Source organism: Mustela lutreola, chromosome 1 (assembly GCF_030435805.1).
Source record: "Mustela lutreola isolate mMusLut2 chromosome 1, mMusLut2.pri, whole genome shotgun sequence".
NCBI lineage: Eukaryota > Metazoa > Chordata > Mammalia > Carnivora > Mustelidae > Mustela > Mustela lutreola.
This window is the reverse complement of record NC_081290.1, coordinates 70,062,123-70,081,530: the sequence shown is the minus strand read 5'-3', so window position 1 is coordinate 70,081,530 and position 19,408 is coordinate 70,062,123. Positions and strand designations below refer to the sequence as shown.

Genomic DNA, 19,408 nt, shown 5'->3' with positions numbered 1-19,408 from the left:
GGTCTCCAGTCTGTAGATGGCGAATCTTGCAGATGGCAGATCATGGGATTTCTTGGCCTCCAAAATTATGTGAGACAATTCCTTATAATAAATAATATGTATCTTATTGGTTCTATTTCTCTGAAAGACCCTAACATACATATTAGGTGTATCTTACATATTGCATAAGAACCAAAGGGATTTTGCTTTTCTTTCATCTTTCACTGTAATAGAGCTATTTCAGAGCTACTTGGGGTAGCACTTAATGCAAAGAGAATAATCAATTAGTATTTATGATTGGTAAAAATATTTTATTTCTATTGGTAATTTTTATATTTATAAATTATAAATATAACTTACTTATATTTATGCATATTTACATATATTATATTACATATAATATAAATTTATATATTAATTATATATATTTATTTTATAAATTATAAATCAATTAGTATTTAATAATTGATTAGTGTATATATATATATGTAATACTCCTTAGTAGTTTATACATTTTTACCCAAATACATATTTTTATCCAAGTTAATTTTACTAGTTTATAAACATGGAAACTAATTTTGGGTAAAACAAATCTAGGAAGAAAGAACTATAATTGAGTTTAGATTATTGGATGATTGTCTTATAAAGACTAACTTAGTTGAATAATATAATATTAGTTGAATAATGTAACAAACAGATATGGGTGTGTACAGATATGTATACTATAGTCGAGGGGGAAAAGTAGAACATTCAAAGTTTGAAAAGAGAAGTTCGAGGTCCACCTACATGACATGCTACCTTGGGAAAACTGCCTCATTTCTGGGGAGCTACAGTTGGTTCATCTAGAGTTTAGAATGCCCTGCCAACCTCACCATGCTGCAGTGGGAGCCATACAACATAGTTTCCATGAAAGTGCCTGGAAAACTATTATAATTGGCAAAATCATATCCTATTCTTGCTGGCTTTCCTAAATGAATCAAACTTGCTTTTCATCACCTTCTAATCCAGGGTATGAAGTATGCTAATAATCATAAATAATCATAAAAATCTTTCCTCTAAAGGCAGATTTCTTCCACCAAAAGATTACAAGTACTTCCTACCTCTAAGGGAAACTAAGACACCAGTCACAACCATAAATTGCTTTATGCCCTGCCTGTTGTCTGAGAAATTAGGTGTAGGCGCTCCTCAGCTATGATCTAGGAGACCTAAGGAAGCTCACTTCTTCTGGGATGAAATGTGGGGAATGGTTAGCAAACTGAGGTCCTGACATCATTCATACTGGGATTTGGTGAGGAGCTTACATTTCAGACCACAATAACAAACTTACTGGTCCCTATTCTGAATATGGCTTAATTTCCACCAGCAACTACATCTTTAAAGTGTTGAATGGAAAAAATGGTGTAACTCTCCCAGTTAACACTGGGAATAAACACTGTTATTAAGGGGGGAAAAAGGGCAGAGGGTTATTCTTAATTTTCCAGATTAGCTTTGTACATTGGATACATTTTCAACTCTCCTCTTGTTGCCCATGTTGGGAAGAACCAAATCATATCGCATGCTGCATTTCTTATATAAAGTAATACAAGGGGTTAACCAACTTCTTTTAATTACATTTCCAAGGGTGAGAATATGAGAATATATAAAAGGATAATTTTGCATTCTAACCCTTTTTTGTTCCTCCTTTATAGATAATTGGGGCTATAGGATTATACCCACAGAAATATTAATCTTTGCGGTCAGTCGAGAGACCTTTATTGACATGAGATGGAGAGTGAAGTATGTTCATTGGATGAGACCAACAACCATATGGTAAGAGGTTAGATGGCAAAGAACAGAGGAACATTTAAGTCATTAAATACATAGGGGGCACGTAAGCTGGGAGGATGTTTGCTGGGGGTGAGAAACTGAGCGGGATTTTATTCAAGACTGATAGATAATTCATACATAATCAAATTTATTTTTTATTGAAGACACACTCAGTAGGAGACCCCAAGCAGACTCAAGCTTGTCTTTATGTTTTGGAGAGGAAATCCTGCCCGGCTGGTGGGGACACAAGCTGAGTTTTGATGGTCACTGTTTCTTTTTCCTTTAGGGCATCTACAAAGTAGATTATAAAGTCATTAATTTGCATTGTTGTCTCTCATACCAGTCTAGGAGTTGTTTGAGGGCTGTGTATTCACGACACTGAACAGGGTCTGGAGGAAAGGCAGATAAAGAGAAATGGAACAAAGGAGAGAGGAGAAGAAAGAGGACTCCAACCCAGAGGCAGATTGAGAGCTGCTATTTATTTTCACCTAGTATATGAAATTAGCTTATCTACCTTCAAAACCACCACAAAAGTTCAACATTATGGACTCAGTCTACAGAGGTGAGGAGACCTCAGGTTAAGAGATGTTGAATAACATTCCACATTAAAATGGGTATAACTAAATTAGAAATTCTACTTGGTTTTGGAGACTTGATTCTTCCCCTAGGATTTCCCACAGAATAGTGGCACACAGTAGGAATTCTTCTTTGTGAGATTACTCAACTCCGGGGACAGGCTAGACGAGGAAAGTCAGGAGAAGAGCCACAGGAAGGATCAGGAAGAAGGTACTCTTGCTCACATGAGCAAGAGTACATGTCAGTTATCTGAGACTTGAAAATGAGTCCAAAGGCAAATCACTAAGAGATGACTCTGAAAAGGACAGTCTGGTCACATTGTGCTCTTAAGTTTGAAATCAAGAGGGTCATACAATCAAGGATGGAACAATCATTTAGCTAAAAGGTCAATGAGCTTGGGTCAAAGGACATAAGTGACTAACATAAAGAGAGGACAGTGTCAGCATCAAAACCCAAAATCTACTCATGACTGGGATATAAAACAAGGAAGAGGTTATAGGGAGGGAAAATAATTAAATTCCTAGGAGATAATTATTAATTATTCTTAGCAAAATCATTACTTTGAAACTAGGATGATAAAATGGGTAGGCAATATTCTTGAAAGGAAACCTTGAATATCTGATTTCTCCCCTAAAAAAAAACATTTTCCATAATACTTCTGTGAAAGCATTCACACAAAGGAAAATGACTGTCAAAAATGCATTCCAATTCTGATCATTTTCACTCATGAGAACAGTCCATGTGGAAGCTTCTTTTTGCTTAGATTGCTATTATGTGTGCAGCCTACTCCATTTTTCCCCTACTAAGATCACAGACTATTCCCACAAAGAGAAAAGGCTGGTCAGTAGGTCAAAGATAAATGGAAGCATAAGAATGTGACTATAGTACATGGTGCTTCCATCCTTCCCCTTTTCGGGTCATGGCTACTACCTTAGATCCTGCTAGCTCCTCAGCCACTGGGGAGTTTTCAAAACAAAAGAAAATAAACCAAAACCAAAAGCAAACTAAAACAACAACCTATTAGAAAAACTGAAGGCTGGGCTTTTCCCCTGCTCCCCAGAAAATAGCAGCCATGATCCTGCTATGTCTCCTGCTGAAGTAAATAATGGCAAATTGGTTGGTTACACTCTACCCTTTATTAAGTGGAGCCTAGCTGGTGTCCTTGACCTTAATGGAGCCTTTAGACAATCCATCTTCTTGGAGGCCAAGGGCGACAGGGAACTAATAGCAACATTTATTCCACTCCGAATCAGATGTTGATTTTCATCCTTATTTATTTCTGCGTTAGGACCTAAGCTAAGGTGCGGGCAAAGCTTGTGGCCACAGATCCACAAACTTAATGGACTTGTCAATGAGTAGTCAGGGGGACCTGGCAAAGTGAGCCATGAGGGCAGGGGACATGGTGCTTATGCTGCATGCCACACATCTATGAGATTGGTCCCATTGGATTTTTTCCAATTTTTCCAATTTTCTCCTTTGGATCAGCACTTAACCTAAAAAATAAAATTAAAAAAAAAGTTTAGCATTGCTTAACTAATCAATTTTTCTGGGACCAATTTTTGATCAGGAAGAATGTGAAGATTGACTGAGAACTGAAATGGGGGTCCAAAGTAGCTTTGTTGTATCTATATCTCTATGCACAATTTCCCACCTGTCATTACCAATTTTTGAGGACTTTGATTAGAATGGGCAGGCAAATTAATATAGGAAATCACATCTTCAAAGAGAAGCTTTAGTTTATCCTTGATTTGACTGAGAGTAAATTGTACTCAACTGGCCTCCTTCCTCAGTAGTGCAAACCTTTATTCTTTCAATAGTTTGCTGGCTTTTCTCTCTAAATCCTTACTTTGCCAGACTGTGGGGTGAAAGGAATTGCACTTAAAATACTCTGTGGCACAAACCAGCACACGTACGGCCCACAGTAGGTAGTATACACACACACACATGCACACACACACACACACACCTGCACACATGCATACAGACATGCATATTGTGTGCATTGACAATAGCCAAACATGTGATATCCACCAGAATTAAGGGAAATTCCCCAACCTTTGCTTCCTATTGATCCTCCTGCTTAACTTCACCTAATTACTCCTGTAAAAAAATCCATAGCCTTTGTTTTCTCATAACCATTCTGCTGGTCTCACCCTGAAATTCAGTCCTAACTGAATAGTTCTACAAGTGGATTCAGCTAGTCAGCTACTGTTTCTTTAACAGACTTCTCCATATTCTCCTGATTTGGCTTTTGGCCAGACCCATACTCAGCTATCACACGATCAGGTCTACACATGACGGCATGTTCACTTTATCCATCACCATCAGTCCTCTCATCAGAAGCCGACCTTCTACTGCAGCAACTATCCATTCTTCTCTCAGCCCGGAAGCACCGCTGCAGTTGTGTCAACCTACATAATTCTCCCTATTTCTCATCAATCTTCAAAATGAAAACTTTCCCAAGTCAGTCTCCTTGCTGTCTTAGAAACATGCTATTAATTAGCTCAACATCTACTTTCTGGGCATCTGCTACAAGCTTGCTCAGTGCTAAACATCAAAGATATGAAGGAAACCTTGGAGGAACTAATATTTCTATCTTGACACATACTGCTTTTTATGCTTAGAATGCCTTCTCTCATCTTCCATCAATCCAAATTCTCCCCCTTTTGTTTCATCATGTCCAAGAATGGTTGACTCTGTCCTCTCTGCTTAAGAGTGGGCTCGATGAGGGAAATGACTATTATTAATTAGTCGTTTTATTCCCAGGCCCTGGAACTCAAGGTAATAGGGAAAAGAATGGATAAATGAGTGAATGAATGAATAAAAGAAGCAAGGAAGGGATGATTTTTTTAATCCTCTCCAACCTTTATGTAACTTCTCCCTAAATATTTTTGACATGTTTAATGTGTACTACACAACTATCTCCATCTGGGAAAGATTCTGTACCTTTCAATATCTCTGCTTATTTTATGATTTCTGGTCTTTCACTTGAATTAGATAATATGGATTTTGGAGGGTCCATACTTTATACTTTTATTTGTTTTCCCCCAAGTACCTATAGCACTATTGCACACTACTGATGCTTAATTAACATCTGCTGATTGACTTAACAAGCTGTGACTTACAAGTAAAAAATACAACTGCAGTATTATCACATGAAACTTCAAATTAAAGTTAGAACCAAGCTTGTACTCTGAATGACTGCGTTTGATCTAATAAATGCCACATAAATGCTAATGTTTTTAATTCAGTGAAGACATTACATAAAGCATTTAGTAACAAAGAATCCACTGATTAACTAAAGCTTTTAATTTTAAATTAGTAATTGGATGTTATCTGCACACCATTAGATAGTTGCACAACTGGCTGAATTATATGACGTTATCGGTTAGTGTGTTGCATGCAATCAATTTCCAGGATTAATTTTTTTAACAGAATGTACCCTAATATATCAAGTCAATAGTTTGCCTATATACATGTCAGCACTTCTTTTCAATTATTTATGTTTGAGAGAGAGAGAGCAAGGGAGTGAGCATGAGTGGAGGGGGGAGGGGTAGGTGGAGAAAGATAACCTTAGGGAGACTCCATGCCCAATGGGGAGCCCAATGTAGGGATAGAGCTCACGACCCTGAGATCATGACCTGAGCCAAAATCAAGAGTAGAATGGTTAACTGACTGAGCTACCCAGGTGCTCTGCCTCAGCATTTCTTTTAACTATTCATTAAATTATGGAGATTCAAAAATTTCTATATAGAAAATAATGCCTCACTATTCACATTAGAATGTACTAATGTTTAAGGGCACTTGATTTGAATGTAATCATAAATTTATAAAGAATGTGTGTATATTCATTCAAGTTTACATATTCATTATACAAAGGCAAATGAAAATATCTGATCTTGAATCAGACATTGTAAGAATCAATAATGTATCCAAGGAAGAGGATGGTATTCAATATAATACCACAGGAAAGTCACCACTACATTGATAGAAATAAAATATCTCTGTTAAAAACACTAGTTTGAGTTGGAGGATGAACTGCTGATTCAGCAAATCCATTTATTCATTTATTCCTACATTAACTCTGAAAAATACATTGAACTAGTGTGTATAAAACACTGTATTAGGTACTATAAAACAGGGAACTGAAGGTGAATGTATTAACTTCATGTGGAAAAATCAAGAAATTGTCAGGATTTCATGAATATGCATGCACATAAAGATCTCATTTGGGGTTTCTTTTCTTTAATGGAACATTTGTGCATTTTAATGGACAGTCATGAACTTTGCTTAATCACCTTTTGTGGACTTTAATATTGGATAAGTATTCAAAGCACATTTCTTCTGAGTGAAATGGACTGGAGAAGTTCAGGAATGTTTCCCATCCATCAAAGAAACAGATGATAGAACACATTTCAGTTGCCACATAGGGAACAACTTAGCTTAATACTCCCTGTCTTTACCTGCCCTTTTCGATGGGGTGAATGGATGCTTCCAATATCCCACTCTCATTATAAGTTTAACAAAACCAGGCAACCCTATTAGGGATGAAAAAGAAAAAGCTGGGAAAGGGGAAAATAGTTATTTCCAATCATATTTGCTGGGTAACATGTGTGTAACTAGGACCTTTGTAATTAGCAATTGAAAAATCAAATAAAATTAAAATTGCCACCACTGGTTTTCTGGAAGCTTCTGAAGGCCTTAACTCATCATGTTCTATGTTCTTCATTATGTCATTTGGTCGTCTCTGATGTTCTGTATCTATCTTGAATTTTACTGCTTTCTATGTTGGGAGGTATTGGAAGAGGACTTAAATAGTTACCTCTCAGATTGATTATGATGCTAGGAAATACATACTAAGGAGAGAGGGATATAGCTGGGTGCTTTTGACTAGAAGAGAAAAACAAAATCCCCAGAAGAATTCATGAATTCTAGTAAAGGAAAAGGCACAGAACAGTCCAGAGACACGTTAAAGTTGAATAGTCCATGTTTCAAAATAAGAAGGTAAACAAGAATAATTTGATGGCAAATTTCAGAGCCATTAATTTATTCTACAAATAAAAGATGAGTACCTTTTTGGTGCAGATAGCCTGCTAACTGTGGGGAAACAGCAGTGGTCATGATACAGACTTTGCCCCTTAGGAGCTTACTTTATTGAAGATCATGAACACATGGAAGAAACAGATACATTAACAAATGATTATAATTCAGTATTCATGAGGTTGTGGCATCACAAGAGGTAAGAATAATGCTTTATTACACAAAATATTTTAGAGTTGAATGCATATATATATATAGATATAGATATAGATATACATATAAATACATGCATCTCTCTCTATAACATAAAATTTGGAAATAAATGGCTATAATTTAATAGAAATTTTATTCATTTAGGTAACTAAGCTATAAGGTGTTGCTTTAGAAAAGTTAAGTCATAAGTTAATATTTTGTTGTCTATAAGAATTAATTACCTCTAAAGAATGAGATTTATTCCCTTCTTATTACGATCAGGTCAATGGCTTCACATAAAATAATTCTAGCCAGTCAGAGGACTAAACAAGATCTCTTTGAATTATTAATTTGAATAGGTATCTCTGCATTATACACAGCCTGAGCTATTTCCCCTAGAGATAAGGTCTAAGATGAAAATAGAAGATGGCAAGTGCAGTTGAGAATACAGATCCCTTCGGACTGCCTGTGGAGGTATCTGGTTGGCTAAATACGTTTTGCCTTTAATATAATATTTTGCAACTATGTATGCTTACGGTTACTAATTATGGCAATATAAATAGTTCTATCAATACTCTTGGGAAGCTTAAGCATTATATTTGTTCTGGACATCATTAGAGAAAGTTGTAGTACAAAGTGGAATGTGAGATGTTAGTAAAGAACATGCCAGAAAGTGGTTTATGTAAATCTCATTGAAAAATGCATTCTTTGGGAATACTGAGTTACAGAGAACCCACACAATTTTTTTTCAGGTTATATATGACTTTACTCACCGGATGTCTGACATAAATATTACTATAAATTTATACTTCTGCTTCTATAACCTATAAAATTATTGAAAATTTATTATCGATTGATGTGGATCATCTATTGTGCTTATGTGTTGTGAACACATTTTACCATAAGAAGTCATAGCAAATGTTCCCTTACCTTAAGCAAGGGAATAAAATTTAAAATTTGATTTACATTTACAACACAAAGAAGGGAATTAATTGGGTAATTTGGATGGTGAAATGTTGCCTGTTATAGGAATTTAGTTCAACTAAAAAAATGGGTTTGGGATATGACTAAGTAATAAGAATAGTTTTTCTACTTCTGCTCTTTGCTGGAATGGATCAGAATATAAAGGATCAGAAGTTTATCTTTTTTTTTTTTTTTTTAACAATTTTTGAATGAGGGTAGACAGATTTAGCCCCAAACCCATCAGTGTAGTAATGTTGAAGTTAAATCATAGTGTTCTAGAGAATAGTATAATTACTGGAAGCCACAAAAACTGGGTCAACTTAATACTTTAGTTGGATGACATGCTTTCATATTTTGGACAAACTAATCTTGGAGTCCCAGCTGCTAGAAGCATCTGTTGTATAGATAAAGAGAAAGAAAAGCAATATGTCATTTTTACCAGCTATAAGATGAAGAACATTATATTAGTTTATTTCTTTGCACAGATTGTCATAAAATCCCCACATTCCTTTGGGTTTAATTGTTTACTAACTTTTCAGGAAAATAAATCTTTAAAGCATTCAATCATTTAATAAGAAAATTCAGCAAATAACAGACATTTTTTTTTGTCGGTGATTATTTTAGTTTCAATCTCTTCCATATTGACTAGATAATTATTATCCAGATTCATATGTCATCAATTCTGCCAACAAAACAGGTCGAAAAAGAACAGCCTCACTCTAATTTAGAATTAATAGAAATTCTTTCTCTTAACCTCAAAAAGAAAGGTTTTTATATAAACAGAGTAGAATTCAAGAGTAATTTACAAGTATATATTTACTTTCCCAGTATTTATTACAAGAAGTTTAAAGACAGTTTTTCAAGTTAAGTGATTGTTAAAACTACAATCATTATAAGACATTAAATAAAACAATTTTTTTAATGGAGCTACTGTAATCTTATGTGCAAATCTAAACCAACTTAAATGATCAGAGAATACTTTCGTATATCACAGAAACCTAACTAAATTAACTTAAAACACTGAATTATTTTAGGAAGTTGATTAAACATGTAATCAGTGCTGAAACTTTTCTAACACCTAATTAACTAAGAAAAGTGGTTCACAAAGTTATGTTTCCAATCCATTTAATAGCATTGTCTCTAAAGACATTTTCAATTAGCTACATTTTCTTTGGATTTACTCAAATTTTCAAAGTTAGAAAAAGCTTTGAAAATAACATTAAATGGTTATGACTTTGGTAGATATTTTTTAAGTAAGGGATTTCTATCTTTTAACCAAGGTATCTTTTTAACAGAAAGTGTTTGCTATGTTGTGTAACGATCAAAGTTAGTTATATTTGTTCATAGAGTCAAATTAGGAGGAGAGAGTTAGAAGCAACTTTTCTGAGTGGGAAGGATTTTCCTTGTAATTGTGGTAAATTTAGACAAAGTATTCATAAACTTTCTAGGAACAGTAGGTTCCGGAGGAAATTCGGAAATTATATCAAAGAAGATAAAGAGGGGGATGGAGATCTTTATTATTATTCTATCCTTTTGCCTGTGAAGGAAACCAAAACAGCTGAGAAACTGACAGGACCATTCCACATCAACGGGAAGAACAAATCAGTCTGACTTTTTCCTAGTGTCAAGACTCGGAAAGTGTTCCCAGAAGAATAATAAAAGATAAATCGATAACCACACAGATTCCTACTGCAACATTGGCGGTTCCTACATGAGGACCCAAATTCTTCCTAATCTTTCCAAATGTTGCTTGTAAGGGCCTGTACCCACTTTCTTTGGCGCCAGTTTGAAACATGTCACCCCACTCCTTAGCCTGTCCTCCTCGTCCCTTTCTCTTTGCACGTGATTCTGCTTTAAGGATAAATAAAGCACTCGGGTTAATATTCAAACTACACAAAGAACTCATACAACTCAATGGAAATAAATTTTAAAAAGTGGCCAGAGGAATGGAATAAACATCATTCCAAAGAAGACATACAAATAGCCTACAGGCAATGGCAACATGCTCAACATCACTCATCATCAGGGAAATGCAAATCCAAACTACGATGAGATGTCACTTCCTACCACTTAGACTGGTTAGACAAGAGATAACAAATGCTGGGTGCGGATGTGGGAAAAAGCGAACCCTGTATACTGTCCTGGGAATGTAAATTGGTACAGACACTGAAAAACAGTGTGGAGGTTCCTCAAAAAACTCAAAATAGACAGGCCGTATGATCCAGCAATTCCACTTTTAAGGACGCATATGCCTGAAGGAGAGGAAATCAGAATCTCAAAGAAGTATCAGCACCTCCACATTCACTGCAGCATTTTTTATAATAACCAAGATATGGAGAGCAACCTGAGTATCTATTAGCAGATGAATGGACAAAGAAAATGGGGTATATATGTGGACTATCATTCAGCCATAAAAAGAGAGAAATCCTGCCATTTACAACAATACGGATGGACCCCGAGGGCATTAAACTCAGTGAACATAAGTCAGATGGGGAAAGAAAAATACTGTATGACTTCATTTATATATGAAATCTAAAAACAAACAAAAAACAAACTCATAGAAACAGAGAACATGCTGATGGTTGCCAGAGGTGAAGGTAGGGAGTGGGATAAATAGATGAAGGGGGTCGAAAAGTTGTAAGATAGTAAGTCACGGGGATGCAATGTATAGTGCGGTGACTATAGCCAACGACACTGCATTGTATATTTAAAGTTGCGAAGAGAGTAGATGATAAAGGCTTTCATGGAAAAATAGATTAACTATGAGGTGATGTATGTTAATTAAATTTATCATGGCAATGATTTCCCAAGTCATTATCATGTATACCTTAAGCTAATAAGGTGTTACTTGTCAGTGGTATTGAGACACAACTGGGAAAATATTTTAAACTAACACGAAAGAAGCCACCCAGCTTCACCCAGCCTCCCCAAAGTGAAGCTGGTCTTTACACTCTCCCTGTGGTCTCAGCAGGAAAGCCCACTTTTGCCCAGGACTACTCTCCACCTGCATACTTGAATCATTTCTTCCCTTTGGAAAAAGGGCCTCTTGCTACAGTCATCACCTGTCTGCTTCTCAAATGGTTTCTGGAGTATAAACATGCTCAGTTTCCACCATCTTTGAAGCAAACAACTAACGGTATAATAAACAACTAATGGTATCATGGTATATACCAACTAATGGTATAATAAACAGCTAATGGTATAATCATGCACACACACTCTCTCCTTATACATCAGGTCCTGTGTGCCCGTCCAAAAGTCATTCTCTTTCCTGAAGGATTAACTTTCTATTCCCTTTAACATCTTAAGAACTTTACTTCTGGGGATCCACATGGCCACCAGACTCCTTCCAGCTTTATCCTGTTACAAGTTGGAGTTGCTCTGCAGTTTTCATTTGTCTTTCCAAAGCCTTGGATAGGCCACGGAGTCCTGGTGTCCCTGGGTGTTTCACGCTGTCTCCAGCACGTGGCACAATCAACCAGGCAGAGCAGGTGAGCAGGAACACAGACGGGCTCACCACAAACCTCGTCTGCTCACTGCACATTTCTCACGCCCTTCCTTCTCTCCCCCCCATGAAAGGGTCTGTACATACAATCTTGAGCGGATGTCATATAAGCAGAGCTTATTTTCTACCAACTGGCTCTCTCCAACCTTGGTCACAACATTTTGTAACTATTGGCTAGTATGTTTTATCCAGCATGAGACTGAGTTCTAGAACCTAAGAATCTAGTGTCACTTACCTTCCTCTTTGCATCACTACAATACAGAAGGTCTCAAAGATGATGGAAAGAAAAGGAAATAAGGAGGGAGGGCAGGAGAGGGACACTTTGGAGCAGCAGGAAAATAGTGAGGTGTGGGGGAGGGTTTGCAGGACAGTGGGGTGAAAATGGAACTGGAGGTGATTATGTGAAGTGAAATAAGTCAAGCAGAGAAAGATAATTATCATATGATTTCACTTAGTTGTGGAACATAAGGAATAGCATGGAGGACATTAGGAGAAGGAAGGGAAAAATGAAGGGGGGAAATCAGAGGGGTAGAAGAACCATGGGAAACTATGGACTACAGGAAACAACCTGAGGGGCTTTAGGGGGGAGGTGGGGGATGGGTAAGCCTGGGTATCATGGAGGGCACAGATTGCGTGGAGCGCTGGGTGTTATATGCAAACAAGGAATCGTGGAATGCTACATCAAAAACTAATGATGTACTGTGTGGCGACTAATGACTAAAATAACATGACATAATAAAATAAAAAATAAATAAAATATACTAAAATACAAAAAACAAAGAGAAAAAAAGAAAATGATCAAAACAAAAGACACCCAATTTCAAAAATTCTCACTTCATTTAACGTAAAAACAGAAATTATTTGTCAAAAGGTTAACATTATATGTTTCATTAAATGAAAGACAAGTTATTTTCTGTATCTACTCAAAGCTTTAAAATTCCCAATACACATTTTATGCTAGATCCAGTCTCCCCATTTACCTCAAGGGATAGTATTAATCCCCATAAGACTATTTAATGTGTGCATCTGAAAAAGGACAATGTACAGTAATAATACTGAGGTAATACAAAGCATTTGCCTAGGCCTTTCCAGGTAATGGGACATTATTGCTCAGGTAAGTCATTTATCTCATGACCACCTGAAGAGATAAACAGAGCAGGGGCTGTTATTTTCACTTTACAGTTGAGAAAATTGAACTTCAGAGAGGTTAAGAGGTACATACGCCTTGGAGCTGTGAATAAATTGAAGAAGAAGGTGAAGGTAAAAAGGAGAAATATTAGATTTGCTGTTTTGAAAATGCTTCAGTGGGAGAAACGCAATCTTAATCGGCAGCAACAAATACTTATTCAGCATTTACCTCTTGGAACCCAGCTCTGTCTTTCCTGTGATAGAAATTTTATCAAAAGAAAGAGCAGGCATCACTTCATAGCCCTTCAGACAGCAATTTTTTTGAGAGAGCCGGGCCTTTCAAATAATTTACTCCCTGAATGCTCTTAAATCCTAGGGTGGCAGGAAAAGTAATCATTAACTATTTACCATCTATATGGCTGGAATACTATTTTCTTGGTTAAACTCAAGATACAGCAAACAGCTTCCTCTCTGGGTGTGAGGTGTGCGTACTTTGGGGATTTCCTGGATAATCAATATGTGTTTATTCAGGAATAACACTGTTCCCCTTTGCCCAGGACCTTCATGTTTCTCTTATTCTGTCCCACTAGAGTTCTTATTACCACGCTGGCTTATGTGTGTGTGTGTGTGTGTGTGTGTGTGCTGGTTTTTTTGTTTTGTTTTGTTTTTTGTTTTTGTTCTTGTATTTTTGCTTTTACTAGCTATTTTCAGAGGCTTTTATGTAACCATCCTTTAGCCAATTTTAAAGAACCTGGAGCAACATCTTCCGTTAAATAATAGAATCAAGAACAGGAAGGATTTAAGAGATCTCTACGTCCACTGACATTTAAATGCTCATACTTCTTGAAGGATGTCTAGACTGAAACACTGGATTGCAACAAGAAAATATTTGCAACAAGTAGTGGATTTTGAGTAATTTATTACTCTTTTCCTTAAAAAAAACACCATTTTAATGGTTTGTATTACCTTGGCAATAAGTACAGAAAAGTGCTATAGAATCGTATAATTATGGCATCTTTGCTTTTATGACATTTAGGTTATATATATATATAAATTTTTATGCTAAATGAATGTGATCAGGAATAAAACTTGCATTCATAATTTGCCACCAAGGAAAAAAATGTGGCCTACTTATCCACAATCTGTATTATGACTCCTTTCCAACTTGTTTTGATGAAAAGCAGAGATGCTCATCTTTCTTGCTCTAGTTTTCAGGCCTAAACCTGAGGAGGCAAACAATGTGCATGACACTTACCCACTCTTCCTCATCATAGTCTGAATGGTGTGGTATGGAGTCCTGCCTTCTCATCGGCGCGGGTGGGTCCTGGGGACAGCTCTCCTCTGTGCTGTTCTTAGGAGACGGTGGTTTCTTAAGGACACCTCCTGGTCTGGCAGTGTAGAGGGCCAAAAGAGCACTTCTGACCAGCTGATCCTTGAAGGCATGTACAAAAAGCTCTGTCTGGAAAGAAATTGACAAGGATTAGAAACACCGTGGTAGGCATCCCAGCACAGAGCCATGAAAAGGTCAACAGCAGATTTGTTGGCACATATGTGGTATGCCTGGTGGAAAAAGTACAGGCAACAGAGAGAGAAAATGATTCATACCAATCAATGAAAATAGTTGAGTTTTGGGATGCTGCCAAGGCCTTGAGGCCTCCTGTTCTGAAAGCTAATGCTTTGGTTCCGTGGGCACTATAAACAGCAGCTGTCTCCTCAGCCCCCTCTCTTTTAGTTCCAAATTCTGTCTTTGAAGATGAATTTCACTAGAGATAATCATTTGAACACCATCTACCTGCTACACTTTTCAAGTAATTCCAAATGCACCTTAAAAGAAAATGTGGTGAGACTGTGTATATTCTGTATTTTAAGCAGATAGGAAGGCTAAAGAAAGGATGATACATCTGAAAATAGACACAGAAAACTTTTTTGCTTCTTAGCATCATGGGTCACTTATTTGTGGAGCATAACAAATAGCATGGAGGACATGGGGAGTTAGAGAGGAGAAGGGAGTTGGGGTAAATTGGATGGGGAGGTGAATCATGAGAGACTATGGACTCTGAAAAACAATCTGAGGGGTTTGAAGTGGCGGGGGGGGTGGGAGGTTGGGGTACCAGGTGGTGGGTATTATAGAGGGCATGGAGTGCATGGAGCACTGGGTGTGGTGAAAAAATAATGAATACTGTTATGCTGAAAATAAATAAATTAATTTAAACAAACCAGTAGAGATAGCACAGGCAATATTCTCATGAAAATATTTGTTTTTTTTTTTTTTTCCTTATTATCACTCCCTAAACTGTCTTCCTCCACCAAATGTTTCTAGTAATGCTCAGTGTGAATGAGGCTGCTGTGAAACTTGCCATGGCAGATTTTTACAAGCTGGTGGTAAATACTTAGTAAGTACTATAGAAATGACGGCTTCCCAACAATAAAGAACTTGACAGTAGTACTTTGCAATTTTCTGATGAAATGTTTAATAGCTTCACCCTACTCTACTGGAGGAGGTCATAATTGATTTTCTATATTGTACTATGCTTGACGTGCACGTGGTCTAATAATTTACTTAGTTAAAGCGTAGAGAAGTAACTCAAGCACTGACTCATATTACTAACACATTCACACCTGGTAATCTGTTAGGAAGGAGCCCTTTAACTCAAAGCATTATTTTGAAAATTACAAGCATAATTTTGAATACTAGTTGATACCATCACCTTTTAATGAGAAACTTAGATGTAATGTTGACCTCACCACTGCTCTAACTCAAGGTAATCCTTTATTGAGGCATTCTCAATGTGCAGTCAACAGTGCCACGTCTAAGTAATGGTTACTAAATTATCCCTAAAAAACTCCTGTTGTGAGTGTCAGCAATTCAAGAAAACCAGCTAAACCCCATGCAAAACAACTTCTTAATAAGACTGTGTTTTATCTACACAGTTAAGCCTTTGCAATAGATCACGAAGTTCCAGAGCTGGAAGAGACCTTAAAGTCAGACCTCTTCATTAACCAGAGAAGGAAACTAGGAAGCAAGAGTGGTGCCCTGTCCGGGAACAAACTGCTTACTGGTAATACAAATGGCATAGAGCCCGAGTTTTCTAACAAATTCAGTAGCTTTTCTCGTTACTCCACACCACCTACCCACCACCATCACCTGCATGCTTCTGTCCTCCCGTTCTTTCTAAACCCTAGCCTCCTGATTGCTTTGGATATCTATCCACTCTTAAAATTAATCGTGTCTGCAATTGCCAATGTAACTGTCTTCACTGTTAAACTTTACTGGATGCTTTTAAATACTCTTTTAATCTATTGGTCATACTGAGAGTACTCTGAAGGTAAGCAGACAAGAGATATTTAAGAAAAGAATATACAAGAATAAAAGGTTGAAAAATATTTTGGTAATAAATTAGGAAAACAAAAGAAAAAGGCAGCTTATACCAAAAAGGCACAAAGAGAAGTGTTAATTGATGATCACAATGAAGTGTTACAATGAGAAGGAAAGTTACCAAAAAAATACTGATGAAAAATTTAGCTAGACAGTACTCAGACAAGGCAGTATAGTTAAAGCAAAATGGGGAAACATGTTATTTACATAATTTTTATACACCATGGATGGATCCATCAATGTGAATTTAAATATTTTAAAATGCAAATTTACTTCCATTCAGCTTAACTAAACTATTTCTTTATTGATAGTTTCAATACATTCTTTTGATTTATTTTTAGAGCAAAACAGCCTGCCTTCTTTGAATTCCTGCTACTACAGCTCCAGTCTCCATAACAGTCATCTAATTACTATGGAGCTGAATATCTATTCACACCCAATGAAATCTACAGTTCTTATAATTGTCATCATTTTCTTCCCATTGCATGCATGCACAGAGATTCCACTTCACTTATTCAAATCTCATTTGGGTTGATTTATCACCAAAGACATCAAAGATAATACACCACATTCTTGCAGTTTTACAAACCAGAATTTTCTTGAGGGTAGCTGAATGAACGCAAAAAATCTTAGAGAAACACTTTGTGTCTACATTGAAAAATTGATTTGACTCTTTGGAAACTTTCTGAATCACCAAGATTCTTTGCACAGAATTGTACTTTTTTAGAAAATAGCTAAATATTCCATTGCTATAACCATACGATGTACAAATTTTCTTGACCAGCAGTACTTAGTAAATGTAGACCAATGTAGACCCTGATGTTTTGCAGTCAAAATAAATTAGCTTGAAGAGATTAATGTAATCACTCGATTCCCATACATCTGAACATTGCTGTTCTTGCAACTGAGATGATATTAGGGAAGTTTAAATCCTAAGAAAGATGTGACTGTGTCTCTGAGTTGCCCATTGGCTCAAAGTATTGAAAATGTTTTCCTTTTCTGACTCAGCTCACACTGCATTAAAGGAAAGAAAAAGGGCTGTCTAAATGTTATCCTAAGGGTAGGAAAAACAATTTTTTAAAATAGCTTAATATAGTAAAAAAAAAGCATAATCTCTGAACCTAAGGTAGATCATTTTGGTTGATATTAAAAGAGAGAAATGTTATCTTAAAAATGAAATGTTTTCTTGCCTTACTGACATTTTTCCAATTCATATTTTTATACAAGTGTTCTTCAAAGTAACATACAGAATTATTTGCAAGTATAATACCAGTAAAATTACCTCTCCTGGGGGTGAATTTCCTAGGTTCCTAAATATCAATGGCAGAGGAATAGCTAAGAATATGTTTATTTAAAACCACCCCTTTTAACTAGTGATCTCAACAAATTACACAAAGTATCAATTTATTTAGAATCTTCTTTTTCAACTGAAAAAATTCAGTGATGCCTCATCGCACCTGCAATACAGAAGTAGCCCATGACATAAACGGTTGATTATTATTTTAGTAGCCATGTATATTGTAAAAAGGAATCCTGTTTATTTTTTTTCCAGACTCTACCACTCCCTATTGTTCTGCACCCAGTTAGCTTCATCTGTTTCCATCAGCTACATCGGTCCCTCTCTGATACCATTTGATTTCTTTTTTTATTATTGAGGTATAATTGACATAAGGTATTATCAGTTTCATGTGTACAGTATAAGGATTCAACATTAGATATACTGCAAAATTATCACCACAATAAGTCTGGTTATTTTCATTTTTTAGAGACTTATTCATTTAATTGAGGGGATGGGACAGAAGGAAAGAATCTCTCAAGCAGACTCCCCAGTGAGTGGGGAAGCCCTACACTGTTTGATCCCAGGACCAGTGAGGTCATGAGTCGAGCCAAAACCAAGAGTCAGTTGCTCAACAACTGAGCCATCTAGGCACTTCCAGTTTGATAAGCCTTAATTATTTCACAGGGCAATAGTGCTATACACTGGAATTAGTACATTAATATATGTTCAACATTCCCCAAAGAAAAGAACATTGAACCTTCAGTAGAGTTACTTGACATCTGGGCAGATCATAGGAATTATTCACTTGACCTTGGCTAAATCACATAATCACTTTTCCCTAGTTTGCACAAAATTACAATGCCTATTTGTGAAACCCATGTGGTAATTCATTGTAAACTGTGAAGTGCACTCTTCTATTTATGCTCCATGCTCCTCTTTCTTGAATGATCTTTTCAGTTTTCTTTCTTGACTCCTCATTCCAGGCTCCTTTAAAATATAGTAAGTGGATCCTAAAGAAGCTTAAACAACTACCTTGAAAGCATTTTTTTTTTTCTATTGGTGATAAAACTCATTTCTCGATATCTTCAACTATCTTTATGCCCCAGTCTCAAAAACCCATCTCTACCCACCACCAGCATTGACACCTATTTGAATCTGAAAGTCTCTCAAGATTAGAAGTCACAACCTGATCTCAGGTGTTTGAGCCCAATGCAGGGCTCAATCTCAGGACCCTGCAACCATGACTTGAGCCGAAGGCAGAGGATAAACCCACTGAGCCCCCAGGTGCCCCTCCAGTGTTTTTAATAAATGTATTCTATCTTTTCAAATTGCGTTTGAATGACTTGCCTTTTCATTTTTTTAGTAGTGTCTTCTGACTAGTGTCTCTTGGAAACTTTAATGGATGTTTTTGATTTTGATGATGTCTTATGTATCATTTATTTTCTTCTTTTGGTTCCTACTTCTTGTGTCCTAAGAAATATTTGCCTAACCCAAGATAACAGAAATTTTCTCCTATGTTGTCATCTAGACATTTGTTTGTTTGCTTCTTTCTCTTAGCTTGTAT

At 36.4% G+C, this 19,408-nt stretch overlaps 1 protein-coding gene across 11 annotated transcripts in view; it reads right to left on the bottom strand.

Annotated features, from left to right (window-relative positions):
- Positions 1-19,408, bottom strand: part of INPP4B (inositol polyphosphate-4-phosphatase type II B) — an 834,661-nt gene that overhangs the window by 103,312 nt on the left and 711,941 nt on the right. For all 11 annotated transcript variants that reach the window (XM_059168095.1, XM_059168068.1, XM_059168015.1 and 8 more), the window contains one exon: positions 14,445-14,648. In XM_059168095.1, the coding sequence (XP_059024078.1) occupies positions 14,445-14,648 (204 nt within the window). The remainder of the gene's footprint in view (positions 1-14,444; positions 14,649-19,408) is intronic.